Below are 27,850 nucleotides of genomic sequence, written 5' to 3'. Positions count from 1 at the left end.
CGTACGAAAGAAGACGTGTCAGACCAGCCTCTAAGCTAAGTGACTAATTGAATGCATTTTAAAGTTTCTAATATATATGTGTGTATATATATATATATATATATATATAAGTATGTATTCTTACTAAAGTTTCCGCTAGTCGCCTTTTTTGCTTCTTGTCAAACCCTTTCTTGGTGTCCCTCCAACTTTTTCCACTTCTACCAGTCTGGTATTCTTCATAACATTGTTGGTACTTCTTTCCCTTTTACCCATCCGGATATTTTTTTTTTACCATAGCTAGTATTTGCTCTTTCTCTTTCTAGAAAAAAAATAAAGTTTGAAGTTAATATTTTTACTCCTGTTTAGTGTTCATTGTTTGTTGTTGTTGAATTCCTTAGTATGTCAGAGAAGAAAGGAACTACTGGCTTTAAGAGATGTGTTAAATGTAACAGGAAAATGCCAAATATGGGCAGCCATGTTTCATGTGTGTATTGTTTGGGGGGTGCTCACCTCTCTGAGCAACCCCCTTGTGACATTTGTAGGGCTTTTAGCTCCCGTACGCTCACTGAGCATAAAAATAAACTTATGCTTGCTGGCTTACTGAAATCTCCCTTTGCAGAGGCGATTTCTGTGTCGGAGGCCTCACTGCCTCCCAGGAAAGAAGACAAAAAGAGGAGCAAGTCTTTACCCTCTTCTCCACACAAGGCTAAAATATCTGAACCAAAACCTAAGGTTCCTAAGTTATCTCATAAAGATTCATCGACTCCTAGGCCTAAACAAAGAACCTTGGCTTCGACTTTGGCTCAGAAAGATTCTACTGTATCGGCTCTGTCCAGCCCCTCTTCGACACTGATCACTTTGACTCCACCGACCATGGCACCGACAACTACTGAAATAGCTACTTCATCAATGACACCTTTCTGGGCCAACAATAGTCACCTCAGATCCAGTCACGTCCCCCCTCCCTGAACTTCATACTGGTCATTTGGCCTCGGCACAGAGTGGTGATACACTTTCTAGGACCAGATATTCCCCCTCGGTGGATCTATTCTATGGCCAACAGTACAGTCCCTTTCTGGAACGCCTTGTTTCACTGTCTGGGTTATCCACTCGTTCCTCCAAGAGTCTGTTGGAATTGGACATAGTGAGATTGGTGGACCAGCTGTTAGCAGCCTTACTACACCAGTTAAACATCCCTCCCTTTCAGAGCCAAGGGTTCTGCTCCAAGGACTCCACAATACTTTCATCCTCCTACCTCCTTACAGGTTTTGGAACACCCGTCACCAGCTGCAACCCCAGTTCCAGCTGCCTCTGCACCGATCATGGATCTAACTTCGGTGCCAGAGCCTTCTCTTTGGCCTGAGTCTACTTCAGAGCCAGGCCATCCTCTTTTCTGAGACTGGCCTGTCGGCACTGTGTACTCTGGTGCAGAGGCCTACCTTTCCTATGTCGACCTCTGTGCCAGTCATCTTGGCAGGCCCATCTCCTCCCATGGCTCCCTCCTTGGCGGCGGATCCTTCGGGGTCGGTTGACCCCTGTTCCGAGTTTGTCTCTTTTGGTTCCAGGCTCCCATCCCTCCTTGGGGGGGGTCCTGCCTTCCAAGTGATGGAGAGAGGACTAGCCTCCGCAGGATCCCAATTGGATCCACTGGCGTCAGAGATGCGCCCTCATCCTGCCTCTGCGCCACAGCTACCCCAACTCACTGCTATTGGACACCGGGCTTGGAAGCCTTAAGACATCCTTCAACAAGGTACCCCCTCTGCAGGTTCCTCCTCTGATGCTCCCCTCAAGGAGGTTCCCTGCAAGAGAATGTGCAAGAGGAGCATATTGATTCCCCAGAGGGAATCATTGACCGAAGATATGAACTGCGAGGACGGGGAAGGGTCTCCACATTCGCCCCCTGATTATTTCTCCTTTGCAGACATTTTGGAGATCCTTAAACACCGGGGTGATTGGAAATCCAGCATCCTATCCTCCGAATGGAATGTGTTCTTGCAGGCTTTCCAGGCCCGGCCCTCTACCTCCAGGGTGACCCCCCTGCAAATGAGCTCGTCCAGTTCATAGTGCAGCAGGCATGGAAAACCCATGATGCCATTGAACCAGTTCCCCAATGCAGGTCTTTTCCTCAGCAATCTTTGCTAATAGGTCTATGAACTGTTTGGCACATTTTGCGCAACTTCAGAGAGACTTAATTATGAAACTCTCAGAAATGTTGGCAGGAGCAATCTCTGATGAGCGAGACAAAGTCGCTTCACAGCTTGCTACCCCGGAATCCATTTCAAATTCATCCATGAGGTTGATTTCACACTCAACCAAAGGGGCAAAAGGGGCAGCGAGAGCAGCAGGCGCTGGTGGTGTGGCTAGACGCCATGTCTGGATGTGGATATGTGATTTCGCAGACCCTTTCAAGTCTTCCCTCCTTAATACCCCATAGAGGCCTCATCTCTGTTTGGCCCTAAGGTTAAGGATACGTTGGCCAGGTGTGAAAAGGACGTTAAGACCTTGTCTGCCATAGATGTCCATTTTTCCACTTCACAGAGACCCTATTCCAGGAACTAGAGGAGTGGGAAAATGTTCAAAAAGTCCCAAGGGCATTTCCATGACACACGTGATGAATTTGCTGCCCGGGGCAGAGGGGGTAATACAAATGGAAGATGCCCCTTCAGAGGCAGAGGAGGGGTCCAGGTAACCAGTGATCCAGGGATTCTTTCTCTGGGCCAGCTGTACCAGTGCTTCTGAGGAGTGGTCCGATTGCTTGACTCTGGAAGCAGTCGGGGGTCATCCCTCTCTGCACCACTTTGCCTGGCAAGAAATAACTACAGATTCTTGGGTGCAGACAGTAATAACCAGAGGATATCACTTTCCCTTCAACTCTATGCCAAAGCTGGTAAGGCACATTCCCGACATTCCACCCAGTCAAAGGGAATTTGCAGCTATAGAAATTCAAAAGCTGCGTCAAAAAAGAGTCATCCAACCAGTCCCTCCAGACCAGATAGAATCCATTTTTACACAAGATTTTTTTTAGTGCCAAAACAAACAGGGGACTGGAGGCCAGTTCTTGACCTTAGCATCCTAAACAAATTTGTCAAACAAGTAAAATGGTAAGTAAGTAAGATGGTCACAGTACAGTCTATACTCCCTTTTTTGGGAAAAGACTATTAGATGTGCCCTGTAGATCTTCAGGATGTGTATTACCCCATAAAAATGAACAAATGTTCCAGAAGATTTCTCCACTTCCAGCTGGGAGCCAATCATTACCAATTTCAAGCACTGCCCTTTTTGTCTTTACAGCTCCCAGAGTATTTACCAAATGCATGGCAGTGGTGACAGCTCACTTGAGACTGCAATGATTCCGGGTGTTTCCATATCTGGACGATTGGTTCCTTACTGCCCCCAACCAAGCATCAGCTATTGTCAGTGATTCATCATACCTGACAACGTCTGACTCATCTCAGCAAAACAGTGAACGAGAGCAAATGCAAACTTACCGTATCTCAATGACTACAATTCATAGGGGCAGAATTCGATACACAGATTTGTCGAGTGTTCCTTCCCCCTCACAGGCTACAGAGACTCGGACTGCAATTCCAAGTGATATTGAACCAGGCAGAAGTGTTGGCCTGAGCGGTTCTTCAACTCTTAGGGTCTGTGACAGCATCCAATATGATGGTTCCATTAACAAGATTGCATATGGAGTTTCTCCAGTGGCTATTAATAACACAATGGTTCCCCTTGGACCTACCCATGTCTTATCAGATCAAGATAACCAATCAGTGCAAGCAAGATCTTCTGTGGTGTATGAAACCAGACCAAAACTTATGGAGCCGTCCTTTCTCCCCTTCACAACCCAAAGCCGTAGTGACCATGGACGCCTCCCTGATCGGGTGGGAGGCCATTATCCAGGACAGATGCTCCAAGGCACTTGGTTACCCTTGGAGGCCAACTTGCATTTCAGTGTTCTAGAACTGAGGGCAGTGCTTCTCACGTTGCAAGCATTCCAATCTGGCCTCCCTTCAGGAACGATTGCCATTCAGTCAGACATGTCCGTAGTCTGGTACATAAACACGGGGGAACCAGATCCTACCAGTTATGTCAAAAAGCCATGAAAATCTGGCAATGGGAGATCGCTTCCAATCGCTTTCTGATAGCAGCGCACATTCCCATGGATTCCCACGTGATTGCAGACAAGTTGAGCAGATGCATTGTCCTGGCTCATGAGTGGTCCCTCAATCCTGCAGTAGCTCCAGAGATTTTTAGTTGCTGGAGCCAGCCTTGATGCGACCTTTTTGTTTCCCCCGCAAATCACAAATGCAGCAGCTACTTTGCCGTAATTCCCCTGCAGGGGGAGTCCCTGAGGAACACTCTTCTACACGATTGGCCCGCGGGTCTTCTCTACATTTATCTTGCATTCCTCCTGATCCCACAATTCCTGAAAAAGGTTGTTTGGTTGAGAAGCAGAGTAATCCTCATTGCTCCCTACTGACCTCGACAAAGTAGCTGCCAGGAAACCACAGCAATAAAAGACACTTTACATGTAAAACCTTAGCAATTATCCCTTAAGTTAAGACAGTAGAAATAATTTGCTGGTCCAGACATCCTGTCCCCGAGCTTGAGATCAGTCATACAGTGCTTTACTTACCAGATGTTCATCGTGTTACACTGCTGCAGTCATCACACTTGGGGGTTATCCTGCCATCAGGCGGTCCCGCAGTCGGCCAGAGTTCCAAAGTCTTGGTCCGGCGTCAGTTGCTGTCGCTTCTTCCCTGACGTCAGTGCGCCAGGGGTATATAAGAGGCATCCGACGCCATTTTCTTCAGTCTTTCTTGCCGCTCGGTGCCCAAAGCAGAAGCAGTTTGCAAGTGCTGGTCGGCCGACTCCTGAGATTTTCACATCGAATTTCAGACCAAAGTCTTCAATAAAGCTAAGTACCCCGTTGGGGAACCTTTTCTTGCCTCAGTCCGATGTCAGAAAAAGTTAACAATTGCATTTCATGTGGGAAGCAAATACCTCATAAAGACTTTCATTCTTATTGTATTCCTTGCCTAGGCCCAGACCACGACGTCACAGGTTGTCGGTTTTGTGCTAGGTTTAACAAACTAACTATTAAACGTCAGTTTGATTTCGCCCGACATTATTTTGGTAGGAAATTTAATTATACTATGCCATCTGAGCAACCGATGACCGGAATGCATAAAAAATGCAAAGATAAGGACAGGCAGCCGAGACCCAAACCAGACTCAGAGGCCTCTACTAGGCCAGTCGCCGGTTCTCCGGTTTTCAGTGAGGCGCCTACGCAGCCCCTGACGATCACTGATTTAGAACCCCAGGCGGCATCCGATTCCCAAGCGGAGATTGCTAAGCCTCCACAACCTTTATCTTTAGGCCCTTCCGACTCCATGGCTGAAGGAGATTCCGGTGCAGTTGAAACGCCTTCAGTTGCAGAAGGTGTCTTCAGACCGACTACACTCACTATTAAATCCTATGCAAAGCTGAAAACTCCTTTAAAAGCAAAGAAGACTGTACAGCAGTCTACAGTACAAGGCCCCATGCCTAAGAAAACAGATGCTTAAGATGGCTGAAGACTTAATTACCCTAATCAGGGGTTCCCATCCCCCTCCTGATAAAAGGCCTAGACAGGAGGAGGACTACGCTTCCTCTGACCAGGTTTCAATTTCCTCAGATTCTTGAGGAGCAGGAATACTCTTTTCCCCCTTATGAAGACTCTGATGCTGAAGAATCTATTCCTTTAGCATCTCCCCCAGAAGACTACTCTTTTGGGGAAACGTTACATACCATGAGGGAACATTTCCACTGGGAAGGCCAGGATTACTCTGATTCTAAGAAAAGGCTCCTAGAGTTCCTTTTACTACCCCAGCACAGACCACTTGCTATTCCACTCGTGTTAGACATTGTGGATGATGTTTATTCAGAATCTAGCCTTAACCCAGATTCACTACCTCCTGCACCAGCCAAATACTACAGAGTCCCTGACTCACACAAATTCCTATATAAAAGCCCTGTTGCTGACCCAGAAATCATTTCCCAGGGTCCCAAAGGGGTTAAGGCCTCTATTGCTAAAAATCCTGTACCCTCTGAAAGGGATTCTAGAGCACTAGACATATGGGGAAAGAAAGTATATCCCTCAGCTACTCTAGCTATGAGGGCCTTAAATTGCCAGTTTCACATGCTGAAATATCAACAATATTTGATGTCTCAATTAAAACAAAAAATGATCACACATACAGAGCAGCCTGATTACAAGGAAATGCAAGATTTGTTGCATGCAGCTCAACAAGTGGGAAAACATACTTTGCTATGTGGATTTGATTCATTGGAAGCTTCTAGTAGAGCAGCAGTGAACAGGGTCCGTCATACATAGGCATGGTTGGTTAAAAGAACAAACTTTACCTGATCATGTTAAAGCAAAGTTATTGGATGCACCTTTACAGCAGGATGTTTTATTTGGTGTAAAAGCAGAAGAGGTTTTAAAAAAATGAAGGATAAGGCAAAATCTATGCAGACGGACAAGGATTTTTTACAGGTTCAACCCCCTTGTTTCAGCAGAAATTGGCCAACCAAAAACTGGTCCTTTCCAGCTTCTGACAAGACCACACAGGGGCAAATACAGACGCCCAAGGGGCAGAGGTCAGTCACAAGGCTCTTATAAGCCTCGACAATGGGGTGCCACAACCCAGAAAGGAGGAGAAGACAGGTCTCAAACTATCAGAAGACAAACCAATGACTTACCCCTCAGACTGCCAAGCAAATCCCTCTTAGCAGCTCAGTTGGGAGGAAAACTAGCAGTTTTTGCAGACAACTGGCACATCATCACAAAAGACAAATGGGTCCTAAATATTATATCTCAAGGATACAGATTCCACTTTCACACTTTACCAAGGATAAAAGGAATGCCAAACCTGCCACCAAATCAATGGGCAGAGGCTCAAAAACAAATTACAGCTCTCACGGACATGAGAGCCATTCAGCATTTTCCTACACAGGAGTAAGGACAAGGATTTTACTCAAGACTCTTTCTAGTTCCCCGAAAGGACAAAGCCTGGAGACCCATTCTGGACCTCTCAATTCTAAACACATATCTGGAAGTACCCAAATTCAAGATGCTAACACTACAGCAACTTCTTCCCATGCTGGGCAAGAAGGCTTGGCTAGTAACATTGGACCTCAAGGAGGCATACCTGCATGTCCCTATCAGACAAAATTGCAGAAGATACCTCCGATTTATAGCAGGTTCAACCCATTACCAATTTTCTGCAATGCCCTTTGGCTTATCTACTGCACCCAGGGTCTTCACAAAATGCCTGGCACCAGTAATTGCATACTGCAGACAAAGAGGAATTCAAATATGTCCATACCTGGACAACTGCCTTGTTCAAGCAGAAAGGACATTCTTTTAAAGCATCTGGCGTTTGTCAAAAACCTATTAAGTTGCCTAGGGTACACAGTAAACGAAAAGAAGTCAAAACTAGTGCCCTCACTAGACATAATATTCCTGGGTGCCAGCTTAAATACAACGGCACAGATGGCTTATCTCACGCCAGACAAGCAAGGACAAACTGACTCAGTACTTCAAAATGATGGCAACAAAGACTCAACTCCCTGCAAGAAAAATTCTGCAGGCCTTGGGATTCATGGCATCTTGCATACTACTAAAACCATATGCAAAACTGCATGTGAAGAAATTACAATGGTACCTGAAAAGCGTATGGACTCAACACAGCCACAGCTTGGAAACAATAGTACCACTCATTTCCTGCCTTCAACAGGAGTTTCTATGGTGGGCTCAGGCATGTCACCTCAACAAGGGTCAGCCTTTTACCTTATCCACAGCCAGGCAAACTATAATAACAGATGCATCGGATTATGCCTGGGGAGCACACATGGCAGGACAGTGTATTCAGGGCAAATGGTCTGCAGATCAAAGGCATCTACATATCAATCAAAAAGAGATGCTAGATATACAAAATGCCCTAACAGCTTTCAAAGACCTCCTACATCCAGGACAACTCCTAATAAAGACAGACAACACCACAGTGATGTGGTACATAAACAAGCAAGGGGGCACACATTCTTACCCCCTATGCAGGCAAGCAATGACCTTGTGGAACACAGCACTGACCTACCAAGTTCAACTACAACACAATTCCTGCCAGGAAAGAAAAACACATTGGCAGACGATCTAAGCAGAAACATCATAGATCCTCACGAGTGGAAACTAGATCCACAAGTATTCGCAATGATAACTCAAAAATGGGGGAGCCCAGACATAGATCTGTTTGCCTCCCCCCAAAACTACCAACTACGGAAATTTTGCACAAGGACATACCACACATTAGCTTAGCTTGGAAAGTGGACGCCCTCTCATTCAGTTGGAAAACATTAACAGTGTAGGCCTTTCCTCCACTGCCTCTTCTGGCAAAGGTGCTGCTGAAAGCCAGATTAGAGAGGCCACAAATGATACTCATTGCTCCAGACTGGCCACGCCAACACTGGTATCCAATACTAAGGAACATGGCTCAAGGCCCACCATGGATTTTACCTCAGATTCCTCACCTGCTCACTCAGCAAAAATTTCGGATTCTACACAGCCAGCTCAAGACTTTAAATCTGGCTGCATGGCAAATTACCTAAACAACCAGTCAACACTTCTCTCTAAAGCTGTTATGGATGTCATTCTGGAGGCCAGGAGGCCCAGCACCAGGAAAGCCTATTCAGACAAATGGAAAAGATTCTGTGCCTGGAACTAGGCTAAAGGCCAAAATCCCCTTGTCACAAATATTCCTCAGATTCTACAATATTTAACTGAGATGTTGCACAAAGGACTTTCCTTTTCATCTATTAAGATCCACGCCTCAGCTATTTCAGCTCAATACAACACGGATCCTCCTATATTTTCACATCCATTACTAAGACAGTACCTCAGAGGGGCTAAGAACATAAGACCGCCCCGGAGAGCACCAACACCAACTTGGGATCTCAACTTTGTTTTGGAAAAACTTACACTACCGCCCTTTGAACCAGCTTTTACAGCTGATTTACAGTTTCTATCAAGGAAAACTGCCCTGCTGCTAACAATAACTTCAGCACGAAGAGTCTCAGAGCTACAGGCCCTAATGGCAGTGGAGCCTTTCATCATTTTTCATCAAGACAGAGTCGCTTTATGAACTAACCCTTCCTTTATGCCAAAGGTGGTATCCAGTGTGGCCCTAAACCAAACCATTCATTTTCCCACCTTTTATCCAAACCCCCAGAACAAAGGGGAAAGGCTCCTACACTCTTTGGACATTCACAGGCAATTACGTTACTACTTGGATAAAACTAAGGCTTTCAGAAAATCTGACCAGCTCTTTGTATCCTATGCTGCAGGATCACAAGGAAAGGCTATCTCAAAACAGACCATTTCAAAATGGATAGGACATTGTATCCGTTTCTGCTACACACACCATGGGAAACCTGTACCTGGTAACATTAGGCCCCATTCCACCAGGACTACAGCAACATCAACAGCCTTCCTCAGAGGGGTACCAACCAAGGATATTTTGGAGGCTGCAACTTGGAGTTCAGTGCACACCTTCACCAAGTACTACCCTTACCTCTATGCTCTAAAACCAGAGCTGGCTTTGCCACTGCAGTTCTGCAGGGCCTACTAGCTTCTCCAAACCCTGTTTAGTTCCACCGCCCATCCTTAGCTTTGGGATTCAACCCAAGTGTGATGACTGCAGCAGTGTAACACGATGAACATAGTACAGTTTTGTACCTACTATAAATGTAGATGTTCGAGTGTTCACACTGCTGCAGTCCAGGTTACCCTCCCTCCATCCTCTCTGACCTAGCTGAACTTTTCTATGCCTTTCTATCCTGTACAACCTTTGTGGTGTATTTGCTTGTAACTGAAGGTATTCCTTTTATATGTTTTATTAACAATATGTATTGCCTACCTACTTGGGGGCACCTGACATCTGGGGCAAGAAAAACAAGAAAATGGCGTTGGATGCCTCTTATATACCCCTGGTGCACTGACGTCAAGGAAGAAGCGACAGCAACCAACGCCGGACCAAGACTTTGGAACTCTGGCCGACTTGCGGGACTGCCTGACGGCAGGATAACCCCCAAGTGTGATGACTGCAGCAGTGTCAACACTCTAACATCTACATTTATGGTAGATACAAAACTGTACTTTTCCTTCCAGCAGGGTGCACTGTGGTTACATTTTTTTGTAGTCAGTACAACATATAGTTTAATCATAAAAAGAAGTTGTGTCTTACCATAACGTTCCATCTGTGTTGTTGATCTTCGTTCATTCATTACTGATGGGTTACCGGTTCTACTCTTAAAGTCATTTAACAAAGTTTTTATGTTCACTGCATTTCAAAACATTTAACATATTCATTACATAAATTAGATATAAACATTTATTATATTCATTACATTAGGTGTAAACATTCCCCCAGAGTAAAAAATGTCTAAAGGTCTCGTGAAATTGGTTCTACTGTGACTTGCAGACTTCCTAAACAATGACACTTTTCAAAAGGAGGGAAAAAAAGCCCAAAAGTGAAGAGAGTTAAAAAATAAAATTTGTTGTTTTGCAGGGCACAAGCCCCCCCCCCTTGCATCTCCTAATGTGAGAGGGCAAGCCCCCCCCCCCCCACACACACACACACACACACATAAACTTGTATGTACCAACCCCAGGAGTGCAATAACTTAAAGGGAGAAATCTGCCTAAAAAGTGGATCATTGTCAGTGCACAATTAGAAATTCCTCTAGCAATGAGTTCCAGTTGCCAAAAGCATTCTGTCCTATGCTGTTTATCTCTCTCTTTTTTCTGCGATTTACTGAAGCTCGAGCAGTTTCACCTCAAGCATGTGTGGGGAAGCCAGTGAAATCATGTTCATAATTACTTTTGGCTGAAAACCTCATGCTTATCAGAAAAAAAGTTTGAGAAGAAACATCACTGTCTCTTTCATGATTTTAATTTTCCAGTCCCACTTCTGTGTCCTAATTGTTCATTGTGGTGTTTCTGTCCTCTCACTCAAAAGTCAGATATTGATGACCTAAACTCACAAAATGTTCAGTCTTATGTTCTTCTGTTTACTGTTCGCATCATCCGAAGTTATAGTTTTAACCACATCAGCTTAGGATTTATTCAGTCAAAACTGCTCCTAAACACAAGCCACTTAAATTCCAGCGTTAACACTGTTGATCTGCTACCTGTTCAGCATCATGTTGATTTGGTATACTGTGGTACTTCCACAGAAATATATAATCTTCTGCATAATCATTCATGCTCCCTGTTAACACTCCCTATTTTTATCTTTTACTGTTTCTTTCGCTTTTTTCATTTTTTATTACTTTCACCATAGTCTTAACAGTGACAACAGATGTAGCAGTTAATATTTGATGTTATACTTAATATCATTCAGTATTTTCTTATCTCCTCTCTTTCATAGATGTGTACTAGGCTAATGGCTGCTAGGGTTTTTTAAGCCTAGTTGTGCATCCCAGTTCATTCAGTGTCTACATCCATTGTGATGCATTACTTCAGTCTAGCGCCTTGCAGTTTTTTCCATTCTCTTCATTAAAATGAAGTGGCTGAGTGGCTTTTAAATGCTATATACCCCATGGAGTTACTTATAACTCAAAATATTTTCTGAGTAGCAAGATATTAAAATGGACTTTGAGCTGATCAACAGTTTAATGTAATCCCAGTGTGAAAAAGAAACTTGAGTTAGTAATTCTGCCAGCCTGAGTACAATTCAGTTACTGGCTAGTAAGTACACTAGATGCCAACAAAGAAGAAATTTACAGAACTCGAAAGAGAATCAGCTAGAAAAGGTGAAGAGAAAACGCTGACTAGAAAGAATCCTGCAGCTGGTCAGCAAAAAGCAGTTCAAGCTTCTGCTTTGATACGAGAAATGGCTTCCAGTAATTTAGAGGGGAAAAAATCAAATATACTCAAAGGTAATTAAAATAAATGAAACTTCAAAGGAGTAAATCAACTCAGATAACAAAAGACAAGAAAAAAATTCTAAGCTTGTTTCCCGCCTTTCCTGTAACTAGTCTAGTCCAGATACAGATTTGCTCTATCCAAGACTGTTGGTAAGCTTCTGAGCCCCCCAAGCCATTCTTTGTTGGAGGGAAGCATTCTAACTTATCAGTGGGAGTAGTAAGCACTAGGTAGCCTATCTACCACGAGAGGAGTGGTTTCTGGCCCAGAATTTGTAGTTTTTTGACCGTTTGGGCAGTTTTTCCATCTCTTTCAACTTTCTGGTTTAAAAGCCTGCATTTGCGCTTGTTTTCTGTCTTTCCTGCAACTAGTCTAGTCCAGATAGAGATTTTCTGTATCCAGGACTGTTTATAAGCTTCTGAGTGGTGCCAACGTCTGCTCTTCAATTTTTCCCTTAGATCTGCTAGTTCTCTCCTCTCCTACACTTTTAGTAGCTTATTAGTTCAGTACTTTGCTATGAGACGCCTGGTAATTATTGCAGCACACAAAAGTGCTACCAGTGCTAAACGTTCAACAAGGAAATGGTTCCAGTACTTATTAATGCCCACCCCTCCAGGCATGTCTAAAGGTCAGTTCCCTGTGCTTTCTCCTATTAACCTGGTGAACTTGGGCATCCTGAGGCAATGTAACAACTGCCTCATGTACACTGACAACCCTCTTCTCTTACCTCCCAATACTCAGACTTGCGAGAGATGCACTTGTATATCCAAATTGGAAGCCACCCACTCTCCAGCTAAGACCGGAATAGCTGGTCAAGAGAAGGTCAACACTTGCACCACACCACATGGAACACATAGCCCTCCAGAACACACATCAGCACTGCATTCACATAAAAACACAAACCACATACCCACCTTCGTGGAGGCTCTCATTAAAAATCTACCCAAACAGCAGAGACCTCCAAGGCAGAAACACACCGACCACCACAACACAACACTAATCACGAGACACATAACTCTGCTAAACAGTGTGCCACTCAACCAAAGCCCCTAAGGCAAAACAGCATGCCCAACACCCTAGTCATAGGTGACTCAATAGTGAGGCACACTGATGTCCCGCTCACTAGGTTGAGTAAGGAGAAAGTAACAGTCGGATGCCTGTCAGGCACCAGGATCCGCCACATAACGTATGCACTCGGGTCCCTCAACAACAGGTACAAATATGACTCTGTCATGTACATGTGGGTGTGAATGACCTGAGAAGTGCCTCCCTGGGCTACATGAAAAGAGAGATGGAGGAGCTCTCTGATTATGTAGCCCAAGCGGGTATGACCCTCATTCTGAGCAGCATCCTACCATCACCCAAATGATACCACAGTGCAAGCAGTAAATGATTGATTTCAACAATTGGCTATGTTTCTGGTGTCACTCTAAGGGGATCCAGTATCTGTCTGCCTGGGATAACATGATTGACAGACCTCGATGCTTTGCCAGAGATGGCCTGCATCTGTCACCCCTGGGCTTCTGGATACTGGCCAAGGCTCTTGCCACCCCTATAGAGACTTTTAGTCAGTGTTCCAAAGACCAAATTACCACCATAACAGCTACAAACAAATGCAATATGAGGGTCATACTGCTCAACGCTAGAAGTCTAAATCTCAAAATGCACTCACTCAAAGCACTCCTTAAAATGGAGAACATCAACATTTGTGCAGTAACAGAGACCTGGGTCAAGGCACCAGAAAACACCCTTACACTACCAGGCTATAACTCATTCCACACCTTTCGGCCCCAGAACTTGGACCGAAGCTCCAAAGGCAGTGGTGTTTCCATATTCATAAAGGATGTGCACACCTCTAGACTGATAGCCCGACATAACTTATCTGAGATACTTTGGCTGCAGCTAACATTGGGCAAGACAGACATTCAGGTCATAGCCTACTATAGGTCCCCCAGACATGTCCCAAGACTCACACTCCACGTTCCTAATCACCCTGGATAATGTTAGGGTCCAACCTAATGCTCTCATACTGGGCAACTTTAACTACCCCTCCATTAACTGGGAAAACTACTCATGTACCAATACACTTGTCCAATGTTTCCTGGAATTCTTTAATTCCAATGTCCTGGACCAGCTTGTTCTTACCCCCACTAGAGGTAGCAGCATCCTTTACCTGGTCATTACTAACGTGGGCTACCATTGCTCTACACTAGTAGTCATCTCCTCCCTGGTTAGATCCAACCACAAACTAATCACTTTGGAAATGCACATCCCTCACACACGCACACAAAGGTAACCACCATGAAAAACTTCTCCAAAGCTAACTTTGGGGTCCTAAAATCAGAAGCGGCTAACTTCACGACACCCATGCTGGTCGACAGATTCAGTGCCAACTTTACCTCCCCCCCCCCCCCAAAGGACCAATCACAATATCAGTAGATTGCCAGGCACCCAGTATTACTGCTGCACAGGTTAAAACAGCACTTTCCCAAGGCCAAGAATACAGCTTCTAATGGGACCTGACAGTATCCCTGGCTATGTTCTGCATGAACTACAGAGTGAACTGGCACCTCACCTGTGTGCCCTGCTCAATCACAGCCTCACCTCAGGCTTTGTCCCTAGCAAATGGTGCACTACTACAGTCATCCCTCTCCACAAAGGAGGAGCCATGTCTGACCTAGCTCTGTTAGAAATGCTACATCTAAAGAAATCCCAATCCCTCTGCACCACACGCTCCAGACACCTCAACTGTATTACCACAATCAACAGAATATGGTGGAGGGACAGGTTCATAACCCAGAGACTGTCCGTGCTCTGGAATAGACTTCCCATACATGTCAAGCAGAGCACCTCACTGGCCCTCTTCACGAGAAGTCTTAATGAGTGGATGGGAAATAGAAAATTCACCCCAGTGGTTCTACTCAACAGAGGCACTGGGAAGTAAGGTTGGGTGGCACAATCCCAGGGTAATCCTATGGGCTAGGCTTATACAGTCTCCAGGGCCATTAGCCTAGTACACACCTATGAAAAAATAGATGAAGCTTTAACTGTCAGTTCAGACGAGCTGATAAAACTGCAAGAATCAAGCTGAAATGAAGAAAAGGCTGGCTGAGTATGAGACTTTTCAAAAAGAGCTTTTTCAAAAAATGGAAGAGTTAGAAGATAGCATGTGCAGAGAAAACCTGAGATTTTCTGCTATACCAGAAAAACTGGAAGGAACAGATAATGTTAAGTTTATGAAAGCACAAATAAGCAATTGGACTGGTATTCCACAGCAGGAGTTGTTAATTGAAAGGGCACATCATGTGTATGCTCCAAACCTAGCTATGAGCAATCATCCTAGACCTTTAATAGTAAAGATCCAATCCTACCAGTAGAAGATGATCCTGACAAAACTGTGGTAGAGAGGAAAAGTATTAAAAATTTGAGACAGTATTGTGTGTGTGTGGAAATTCTATTTTTTTCTCTTCTGCTGGGTGTACAATGAATATTTATCCCAGTAACCAGGGAATGTCAAGAGGCAGATGTGAGATTCAAGTTGATGTAGCCAGCTGTCTTCATAATTTTTTTATGGAGGATCAATGACATATTTGATGTAAAACAGGCTAAACAGGAAATAGGAAAGTTAGTGAACCATCAGAGGGAAGGGGACTGTGTTTCTCATTCTTCTGACAGTAAAGCTCATAGAGGGACTTAGCCAGCGAATCCTTTCCTTGTGTTCAAAAGGACATACTTGAGAAACAGAAGAAAGCTTATTTCAGGCATAGTTCTTTGATTTTATTGATGGATTCATGTGACTTATTATTCTTAATTGTTCTTAACATGCTAGTATTGTATTTAAAAGGAACTGAAAGGATGGGGTAGTTTTATTCTTATGAAGTTCTTGCACAGGATAAAAACCGTTAACATTTTTCTAAAAAATTTGTGTGTGAATTGAATACCTGGTGACCACCTTTTCCAATGTTATTTAGTTTTTTAGTTCAGCTAATAATGTTTTAGCCACCTAGTTTGGTTATTTTAGCAATACACAATGGAGGCTAATATACATAACACAAGCAGCATGTTATAATTCAAAACAGAAAGGGATGAGGATGAACCAAAGGGGAAATTCGGGAAATAAGGAGAGAGTGGAATTTTGGATGTCAGTCCTTGTTCATGGTCTTAGCCAATGAGTTCCCCATGATTGGAATCCTCAAGACAACTGTTTGATGTAGATTCTCCAATCCCATCAGTCTTTTGGCAGAGGTGTCAGAAGTTGCTGGGAAGCCTTCCATCTGGTGAATGTCCTCTGCCAGGTAGAAAAGTGCATGATATTGCCTCATTTGGTCAGTTTGCAGGTGATTCTGACCTCTCTCATACACTTGTGTGATATGGACCTCATGTATTCCATGTTAAAGATGCATATTTGTCAACTGTTTCTGTTCATCATGACCTTATGGAGGCCAGGATTGCAGACCTTACAACAATTTTCAAGCATTTCCTTAAGGGGCTTCTGTATCTCTTACCGTTTTAGAATAAACTCATCTCCGCTGTTTGATCGGAACTTCATGATTGAAGTTGACGAGTCAGTGTTGAAATGCATATCTAATGTAGAACCGTAGTTAGGTCATCCGGTGCTCTGTACAGGAAGAGTAAAATAAAGGTCTTCTACTGTGCTTGCTACAAATGTAAGAAATGACTGTCACCGTACACCAAGTGCTTCAGCCATGACTGCAAATGCAGTGTACACTCCTGAAGCTGCAGTAAGCATTGTGGCTTCGGAAAGCACCACTGATACTACAGTTCCATACCTCCTCACCTACTGATAGTGCCCCGTAACAGCTTGCAGTCCTTCATACCACTCTAGTTATGCCCCTGCCCCAGTAGCTATCACCTCTGCTGCAAGGGTCATGGGAGTTGTAAACAAACTGATACACCATATTTAAATGTTTTTGTTTTTTTTTTTGTTGTTGTTTTTCTTTCGGCTTTTCCTGGTTATGGGTCGCCAAAGCAGAACTCTAGTCCACTAATGATTGGCAGTCGATTTTTATGGTGCTGAGGGGCCAGCCCAACGCCCATTCACACATGTCTTTCGAACGCCACTCGACCAGAGGGAGGACATGCAGACTCCACACAGAAGGCGCTCCAGACGAGAATCGAACAGGAGAACCTCTTGCTGTGACGTGACAACACTACCGCTATATTTTAAATTATTTTAAAAAAATCACATAATTCATCATATGTTACATGATTGTCAATTGTATAAAACATCAAGTCAAAAAATCAATTCCAGTTTATCTGATAAATAATCACAGTTTAGCAGTGTGTCATTTTAAAACACATGTAATCGAAATGCAGTTGTTTATCTCTGGTTCATTACAGGAGTTCAATCTCAGTTGCCATATTAACTCCTTATATTCTAATCTAGACTCCCAAGCTCCACCCTTACCATCCTTGATAATCTTGTCCAAAACTGCAGATCTGATCAGTACTTTTGGTATTACCTAAGCAGGTGAGGGGGTGCCTGTAAAAAGGCATTCTTTTTGTTATAGTAATATGTGTGTGTGTGTGTGTGTGTATATACACATACATAAATTATTTTTTTTGAATGACCATTTCATTTTACCCACATAGTAACAATCACAATCCAGACAAAAAGCAGTGTAGTATTACAAGAAGCTGGAGTGTTTAGAGCTAGTGGCTTGTATTTAAAGATGATCGGTAACACTGGTTGTTCCCACACCAAGGTACATTGATTGCACATACTGCATTTTTAGTGCCTTTAACCACTTTATTGGTATTAGTGTTCTTAAAACCTTTCCCTCTTTCCAAAAGATTCCCGATGTTGGAACTCTGGTATACAAACCTGGTCTTGTCTGCCAGCATTTGGAATATTGTCGGGTCCACTTGAAAATAGCCATTTTTTTCAGTAATCCTTTTAAAAATAGAGTTGTTACAGTATTGTAATAACATTGTCCTCTCGTACATAGGGGATATTTTGGAGATTGTATTTGTAACATTACCACAGTATTTGATCCCAACAGTGGTTGAAATCTTCCACTCCTACCCTCTTTAACTTCACAAATAAATTGTTCCAAAAATTTTCTAGGGCAACCTCTTTGCAAAAACATATTATAAAGTGCATTTATTTCTTCCAAAAAAATCTTCATCTTTAGAGGTAATTCTAGATACCCTGAGCAATTGGCCCTTAACTGAACATTGTGTTTTTTTAAAAGGGATTATGGCTTTTGAAATGTAAGAATTGGAAAAGGTGGGTTTTCTAAAAATCCTAGAAGACCCCCCTCATTCTTTTTCCACGGTAACATCCAAATAATTAACATGGTCAAAATAAATGTGTGAATTTAAAAAAAAAGGCTCGAAGTAGAATTAATATCTGCTAAAAATTGATACATTAATTCTTCGGTATCTGTCCAAAAAATGCAAAGGTCTTCCAGGAACTTAACATATTTAGTCCAATTGGTATACTCAGTATTAAATATATGATCGATTTCCAATGTAACATAACCATATATGCATATATGGGAGTGCATGCAACACCCATAGATACTCCTTTGATCTGCTTAAAAAATTGCCCTTAAAATTCCAGGAACTTAACATATTTAGTCCAATTGGTATACTCAGTATTAAATATATGATTGATTTCCAATGTAACATAACCATATATGCATATATGGGAGTGCATGCAACACCCATAGGTACTCCTTTGATCTGCTTAAAAAATTGCCCTTAAAATATATGAGGTTATTCTCGAGAACTAGTTCCATAAGGTCCACCAAAAACTCCAGTTTCTTACTCTCCAAAAAATCATATAGACATAAAATTGAATGAAACATAGTCTATCTTTATGCAGTGTACCAGAGAACAAATATGCTACATCAGTAGTCAAAAAGAGAATATTCTTCCTCCAGAAATCTTCTGATGTAGAGGTAAGAAAACCCCAAGACTTTCAAAATGTAATTCCAAGTATTCTGGAAATATTTAAACTTCTTTCAATAAATACAGCTGAAGGATAAATTTTGGAACCTGCAGCAGCAACTGTGGACCTGAAAGAAGAGTTAACATCATTATGTCTAGGATGCTTGTGAATCAAAAATCTGTATTCATCATGTTCAGTGACACCTTGCATAAGAGAATCAAATAAAAAACAGTTTTGAGTTAGGCTATATTGATGTCATTTTTAGGTATTAACTGATGAGTCAGTATCATAATATTTGCAACATCTTATTTGTATAAGGTATATTATCCATAACTATCATACCTCCCCCTTTATCAGGTTTCATAATTTGCAAAAGTCTGTTAGAACAAATACTAACCAACAGTTCCTTTTCACTATTATCTAAGTTATGCTTGTACAAGTGTCCCTTTCTTCTCAAATTCTTGAAAATCATGTTCACACTTTTTTTTTAAATACCTGCGCCAAGGTGTTCAAAGGGGGTAGTTAAAGATACTCTGTTTATGTATATCGCCCTTGCATGTCTTTCCTGAGCCTTTTTCCTTTGCAGTGATTACTAGGTTGGTCTGACCTATTACTATTATCCCTAAGTAACTGCCGATTCCTCGGTGAAGTGTAGACATTGTGGTTAGCAATATCCTTCTTATCTAGTTCAGTTTTTTTCTTCTTGCAATAATGGTGTTGACCTAGTGGCTTGTTTTGTTAAATACCTTATTGTAATCTGAAATTCAAAAAGTAAATCAGTCTTAATATTATGGTGCATTTGCAAAAAGGTCCACTAATAAATCCTTAATTTTAGAGTCATTGTCCTTAAGAACGTCCATGAGTTTACAGCAATGATGGTCAAACAAATCTAAAAGCTTTTTGTATAGGGTTGAGTTGAGTTTATATTAGTTGAAAACTTCCATGTTTTTAAATCCTTTTGGTACTTTTCTCAGTTTTTTACAGTCTCAAAAAATAATGCATGACCAAATTAGTAGTCATTTGGTAGACAGTGGAATTCAGGCATATAATAAGGAAAACAATCAAGGGGTTCTCAATAACACTAATAGTTTTTGTGATTTTTTTTCTCAACAAATTTCCTCCCCGGGGAAGATCAGAAAGAATTGATTGCCCAGCAAGCCTCTGGCAGGTCCAGAAGGCCACATAGAACAGAGGGAAAGGGGAAGAAAAGAGCAAGGGGAGGGAACTTCAGAGGCAGATGCCACTGAACAAAAAACATAAGGTGATGTTTAAGTTTGACATAGAAAAGATGGGTAACATTTACTCCTATAATGGGCATAACATCTTTAATTACAACAGTGACAATATCACAGAAACGCAGTTTAGCCTTTTTTGAAACACTCTTTACTTTTGTTCCTTCACTGATAGTGACATTGTTGATTCTCTTATTGAATTTAAATTAATTACCAGGAAATTAAACTTGGCTACTTTATATGCATAGGAAGAGGGTTCTGGAAAGACATGCAAGAGAAATATATGTAAACAGAGTACCTTTAACCCCCCCCCCCCCAATTGAAAACTTTGGTATAGATATTTGAAAAAAGTTGTGAACATGATTTTCGAGTGATTGAGAAAAAAAAAGCGTCACTCGTACACGCATAATTTAGATAATCATGAAAATTAATTGTTGGTTAGTATTTTTTCTGACAAACTTTTGCGAATTATGAAACTTATTAAAGGAATAGCTATGTACTTAATGGGTTAATATCTAAAAATGAGATTAATATAGCTTATCACAAAATTGATGTTTTTGGTGTCATTGAACAATCCAAATGCCAATTTTTGATTTAACAAGTTTCCCAGAATTCCCGTTATCTTTGCTATACCCAAAGTACATAAGGATGTTAATGACCCTCCTTTGAGGCCCATAGTTCCTGCTACAGGTTCCTAAACTTATCCATTTAGCAGTATTTATTGATAGAAGCTTAAAATCATTCCAGAATACTTGGAATCACATTTTGAAAGGTTCTTGGAGTTTTCTTACCTATGTTTCAGAGGATTTATGGAGAGAAAATATTCTCTTTTTAACTATTGATGTAGATTTGTTCTCTAGTATACTGCATAAAGATGGAGTAGCTATGTTTCATTCAATTTTATGTCTGTGATTTTTTTTGAAGAGTAAGAAATTGGAGTTCTTGGTGGATCTTACGAAACTAGTTCTCGAAAATAACTTAATATATTGTGAAGGCGAATTTTTAAGCAGATCAGAGGAGCAGCTATAGGTGCTGCATGTGCCCAATATACACAAATATGGTTGTTAAAGTGGAAAATAGATTGTATATTTAATACGGAGTATGCCAGTTGTTGGACTAAATATATTAGATTACTGGATGACATTTGCATTTTTGGGCAGATACTGAAGAATTAATGGCATATATTAATTCTACAACACACTTATTGTTCTTCTAAGACTCTTTTTTTAAATCCCATTGTTTTCCAGAAGCTATACTCTACCCCTTTTTCAAAAAGGAGTTCCCAGTTGTTGATGATCTGCAGAAGGCCTCTCTTTGAAATCAGCAGAGGTATGACCACTCTAATGTTTGCAGTGTGTACATCTGTAGCATTCACTTCCAAAAGGGTAGGAGGGAGCCCATACTGTTGTGTTTGTCTAGGACACCAAATCTAAACGTTGAGCATTATATCCAATTGTCAAGGCCTCACTTTATAAGGGGCATGACCTTTGACTGGGCACAGAGGATGGGTATTTGGAACAGAGTTGTGAAAAAACATGTGAGCAAAGGATTATGTTAGCAAAGACTGGAGTCTCTTTTGGAAGAAAAAAGATTGAGGCCAGTTAGTTGGCATAGGAATTCCATTTTTGACTTTTTTTAAAGGTGCTGTGGTTTTGAATAGTGTCCCTGGCACTATAGGGCCAGTCAAGAGTAATAGGATGTATTGAGCCAGCTGCACCATCTTGGAGGAGGGTGGCAGAGTTTGTGTTTCACCCCCATTGGAAATCAGAGATGTACCTGCTGGGCTGTAATATGCTTAAATAGACCCCATGCAGCACTACAGGAAGAGAGTCTTTGGAGCATGTGTGCATGCTAGCAGCTTTCTCAGGCGCATTGCCTGCGAGGATGAGGAGGTGGGGGGCAAATAGCTGAACCTTCAGTGCTTCCCTAACCACTTGTTAATGTATACTTATGCTTCAGCAGCACCCGTAGGGTGTCATGATCCATGTGTAAGGTAGTAAATGGGTACAGTGTTTAATGTTATGGAATTAAGTGACAGACGTGTCCAGTACAAGGAGGAAGGGTGGTTGTTGGTACGGGGCATCTAGTTCATGTCTTCCACATATTTCCTAGGTCTGCCCAGAGTAAGATGAAATGAGCTGCTTAAAATAAAATCTAAGTGAGCTATGAAGAATTTTCCCTCAAACTTGGAGGAGGAAAACAGGACAAAAACTAGGAAGGCACTTCCTTAAGGACAAGATGCCAATAACATGATGTCAGCAGGTTCTGGTTTAGTGGAACCCATATGTTGGTGATTGCAGAAAAAAAATTTAATGCACTTATATTATTAGACCCAAACATGTTTGTATTATAGCTTCCTAGACAGGATCAAAACCCTCATGTAAAGGCAGAAACAGGAATTTCACATGGCCACAGTCAACACACAGAGTCATTTTACTTTTATGGAAAGTAGAGCCTTTTTCGGTATTTCCTGAAAAGAAATATTGGAATTATTTTGTTGATTTTAATTAGCTTGACATATAATGAAATTAATGTAGAAGTATTGGAGACGTATACTTTGGATTTTCCCCTCTCCTTTTTGTTTGTACCCTTTGTGTTATCCTTTTGAGTTACATTTACCCTTTCTTAATTATACTCCTTACTCCCTGTTCCTCCTTGTTTCAGTAATATGCCTTTTATGAAGAGAGAAGGTATGAGTACCAAGTGATGCATTGTCATAACAAAAAGTAGTGATATCAAGACATTTAATTATTCCTCACTTGAGACTTTGTCTGATTTCCTGCGATTTTCAAGAGGATCTTACAGTGTGAAAAACATCACTGGAGGATACATGTATATCAGAAGGAATGCCACTTGGTTTCATAAAGTACCCTGTGAGACTGTTTAGTGAAGTTTCATTGGCAGGTAGATACATGCCACAAATGTATGATGATTCAGTTACATTAAGAGTCAAATTCCTAGGCTCACCAATCAGTCAGCCTTTGATGTCACCCAGAGCCAGCAGGTGGCTAGCGTTTGACAGCTCCACTGTTTGATACGTAACACATTGGTCACAGAATTGTATCATACTGAAATATGTCCATAGCATATTCCATCATCAGTTTTGGCAAGTCATCAGTGGCTCTGAGTCGTCATGGGTGCTCACATTTTCATCTGTTGCAGAAAACCTAGACCTCTCTAGTAATAACACTACAAACTGTTTCTAGCAATCTATCCTTCAAGACCTCTGTAGAAAAATGCTTTTATTTATCCTGGTCTAACAATGCCTTCTCACTTCTGACCCTCTAAAACTGCACCTTAAAAGTCTCATACTTTGTATAAGCAAGTAATCAATAATTCATTGTCACTGTGTTCCTTTACTATCTGCCTACTTTGAGAAGTCTAGAAGCGTGTGGCTTTATATTCATTACGTTGTCAGTAGAACCTTTATTCTATATATGTATGTATTTTTTTCTCTTGCTGTAACAGGTTGACTCAACATATTGTCTCCTCAAAATATCCTAACACTGTCTGCTTTGGATCACTGAAGCTGACATATTTAGAATGAATAATTTATGCATTTTATGTTGTAATTGACAGTATTCCTCTGTTTTATTCTGTGAATGTAATGCTTTACTACTCTGTTTTCTCATTGTGTATTCTATAACTTCCAGTACCTTTTTCATTGTATCTGTATGTAACTTTCTCTGTATGTTATGTGTTTATCTGGATTTTTCTCCTAAGTCTCCACTGAAAATGAGTCTTAACCAGTCAAACTATTTTGGTTAGCAAAACAAGGAGATAAAACATGCCATCAGTACTACTTTTTCTAGTTTGGTACATAACATAATCATCTTCTGCATTGCTTGTGACATGCTTTTAAGTATAAATTGCAGTGATTTACTGACTACAGTTTTTTGACACAATTTTGAATTGCTTATTCTGAAAAAAAATAAGTTTTCAATCTTTCTTTGGACTGTATTCATACGTTTATAATTTCATTTTTATTACAGTGAATCCAGGTGGCTGGGCACCTGCCTCAGTACTTCGTGCAGTAGCAAAACGGGAGTATCCAAAATTTCTTAAACGATTCACGTCATATGTCCAAGAAAAAACAGCAGGAAAATCTATTCTTTTCTAACGGTTACATGTAAGTATATTAATTAGTAGTTAATGCATTTTAGTGGACATTTTTAATGCATTGATGATGGCTATAGGCTACTGTTGCATGTATAATAAGCCACTAAAACCATTTTGTAGTTTAATATTTTATGGTTTATTTATAATGTGATGCCACACAGTTAAATTATGAGAATGGTCTTCATGTTAAATAAGGTGCATCTGCAGATGCACTGTCATTCGGGAAGCCAGAATTTTATTTTAAGTCTTACTCATTACGAACATAAGCTAGATAAAAAGAGTGGGGGAAACACAGGAAACTGAATCCATTTGGCTGGAAACCTGCCTGCACACCATAATATGTGCCTATACATTGTTTCCCATTCAGAATGTTGACGTACCATTAATTTTGACTTTCGCAATAGAAGAACAGAACATCAGTCGCTGAAAAGAAGAAACACACAATGTCAAAAAGAATAGCATGGAGTACTTCTCACAGCAGGCAAGAACAGTATTCCTGCTATAAAACAGTGAATGGTAACCCATATGTTTGAGATCGACAGTCCCCATGATACAAGAATATGTCCTTTCCATGAGGATTGTGCAATCTCGGACTTAGTATATATAATTAGAAAGGTATGTGGGGGATACAGGGGGCTTCCCCCCATGAAAACAATGCTATTGTACTAGGGTTCCTGTGACTGTTGTACAGCAGGAGTACTGTCTTGGGTGCCGAGACACATACCTGATGTTATGCATTTCATTGTCATGTACATTCTTTCATATAAGAGGGCAACAATCTGATCTCTGTGTTTTGAAAGTAAAGTCAATGATGTGGTTTGGCAATGACTTTGATAGAACCACACACACACACACACACACACACACACACACATTTACACACACATACATATCTATATATCTATATATCTATATATATATATATATATATATATTTACACACACACACACACACACTATATATATATATATATATATATATATATATATATATATGTGTGTATGTGTGTGTGTATATTATATATATATATATATATATATATATATATATATATGTGTGTGTATGTACACACACACACACATACACAGTGGATGTAAAAAGTTTACACACCCCTGTTAAAGTGCCAGGTTTTTGTGATTTAAAAAATGAGACCACAATAAATCATTTCCAAACTTTTTCCACCTTTAATATGACCTATAACTTGTACAATTCAGTTGAAAAACAAACACATCTCTTAGGGGAAAAATGTAAAAAAATAAAAAAAAGTACAATAAGCTGGTTGCATAAGTGTGCACACCCTTAAACTAATACTTTGTTGAAGCACCTTTTGATTTAATTACAGCATTCAGTCTTCTTGGGTAGGAGTCTATCAGCATGGCATATCTTGACTTAGCAATATTTGTCCACTCTTCCTTGCAAAAGTGCCCCAAATCTGTTAGATTGCGAGGGCATCTCTTTTACACAGCCCTGTTGAGGTCACCCACCAGATTTTTTATTGGATTTAGATCTGGGCTTTGGCTGGGCCATTGCAAAACTTTAATTTTTTTCTGGTGAAGCCATTCTTTTGTTGACTTGGATGTATACTTGGGGTCATTGTCATACTGAAAGGTGAAATTCCTCTTCAGCTTTCTGGCAGACGCCTGAAGGTTTTGGGCCAAAAGTGACTGGTATTTGGAACTCTTCATAATTCCCTCCATCTTGACTAAAGCCCTAGTTCCAGCTGAAGAAAAGCAACCCCAAAGCATGATACTTCCACCACCATGCTTCACAGTGGGGATGGTGTTCATTTGGTGATGCAAAGTGTTTTTGTGCCAAACATACCTTTTTGAATTGTGGCCAAAAAGTTCAACCTTAGTCTCATCAGACCATGACACATTTTCCCACATGCTTTTGGGAGACTTGATGTATTGTTTTGCAAGTTTTAGCCAGACCTAGATGCTTTTCTGTGTAAGAAAAGGCTTCCGTCTTGCAACCCTACCCCATAGCCCAGACATATGGAGAATACGGGAGATTGTTGTCACATGTAGTACAGAACCAGTACTTGCCAGAAATTCTTCCAGCTCCTTCCTCCCTGACCAGTTTTCGTCTCATCTTTTCATCAATTTTGGAGGGACTTCCAGTTCTTTGTAACATTACTGTTGTCCCATATTTTCTCCACTTTTTGATGAATGTCTTCACTGTGTTCCATGATATATCCAATGCTGTGGAAATTGTTTTGTACCCTTCTCCTGACTGGTACCTTTCAACAATGAGACCCCATTGGTGCCTTCTAAGCTTATTCTGAACCATGGCTTTTGCTGTAGCAGGCAACTGAGTAAATGTCAGGAAAATCCTACTAGGACAGCTGGACTTTATTTGGGGTTAGTCAGAGTCTCTTCAATTGATGGCAGGTGTGTACTGAATAAGACTGAATGTTGTAATTAAATCAAAAGGTGCTTCAACAAAGTATTCGTTTAAGGGTGTGCACACTTATGCAACCAGCTTATTGTACGATTTTTTATTTTTTGTATTTTTTCCCCTAAGAGATTTGTTTATTTTTCAGTTGAATTGTACAGATTATAGGTCACATTAAAGGTGGGAAAAGTTTTGAAATGATTTATTGTGGTCTAATTTTTTTATATCATAAAAACCTGGCATTTTAACAGGAGTGTGTAAACTTTTTATATCCAGTGTGTGTGTGTATGTGTGTGTGTGTGTGTGTGTGTGTGTGTGTATATATATATATAACCCAGAGGCTGCCCATGCTATGAAATAGACTTCCCATACATGTCAAACAGAGCACCTCACTGGCCCTCTTCAACAGAAATCTTGACGAGTGGATGGGAAATAGAAAATTCATCCCTGGGATCACTCCAGTGGCTCTACTCCAACAGAGGCACTTGGAACTAAAGTCGAGTGGCACAATGTCAGGGTAATCCTATGCGCTAGGCTTGTAAAGGCTATGAAACTATGTTTTTTGTAAGAGGCTGCATCTCCAGACTGTATTTACCAGTGGTCTCAAACTCAAAATGGCTCAAAGGGCCAGATGAGGATGAGTCCACTGAGCCAAGGGCTGGACAAGTGCTTAAAAAAAAGTAAATTATTTAGATAGACATGAGCGTACATGCAAGATATAACAGCTGTCTTCACATTTTGCATACACATAGGCATATTCATTCATTCATTTTGTCTCACATACAGCATGTGTGTCACATTCACATATTTACCTTTATATGTGCATCCACGCACACACACACTTAAACACATACACACACACGCACCTCTCGCAGGCACATGCACACACTTTAAAGTGTTTCATATATCAAGTTAATCACTGCTTGTATAGACATGTGAATCACTTTGTATCCAAAGCAACCGGCAATGTAACATACCTTTGCTGGTCTGTTACTATCACTTCTTGGAACTCGAGCCAAGCCATTTGCAAAAGTACTTTAAATCTATGTGCTTCTGGTTTTTGTCAGTTTTTTCCTCCAGGAGGTCTCTCTCTCTCTCTCTCTCTCTCTCTCTCATTTGCAGTACAGTCAGCCGAATAAGAAAGAGGAGCTGCAACAGGCAAAAAAAAAAAAAAATCCAAAGAAAAACATTTGTCTTTGAGGGTTAGATTGCATAATGACCAGACTTTTCTTTTGTAAAGACAC

General features: G+C 41.1%; 1 protein-coding gene across 2 annotated transcripts in view; it reads left to right on the top strand.

Moving 5' to 3' along the window:
- The window catches only part of CERT1 (ceramide transporter 1), a 2,527,843-nt gene extending 2,503,628 nt beyond the window's left edge, over positions 1 to 24,215 (top strand). For both annotated transcript variants that reach the window (XM_044063956.1, XM_044063957.1), the window contains one exon: positions 24,085 to 24,215. In XM_044063956.1, coding sequence (XP_043919891.1) covers positions 24,085 to 24,212 — 128 coding nt within the window. In that variant the 3' untranslated portion in view covers positions 24,213 to 24,215. The remainder of the gene's footprint in view (positions 1 to 24,084) is intronic.
- The last annotated feature ends 3,635 nt before the right edge of the window (positions 24,216 to 27,850 follow it).

The sequence above is a fragment of the Protopterus annectens genome, chromosome 2.part2 (genome assembly GCF_019279795.1).
Source record: "Protopterus annectens isolate FY-2018-M chromosome 2.part2, PAN1.0, whole genome shotgun sequence".
NCBI lineage: Eukaryota > Metazoa > Chordata > Ceratodontiformes > Protopteridae > Protopterus > Protopterus annectens.
This window is presented reverse-complemented; position numbering and strand designations above follow the sequence as displayed.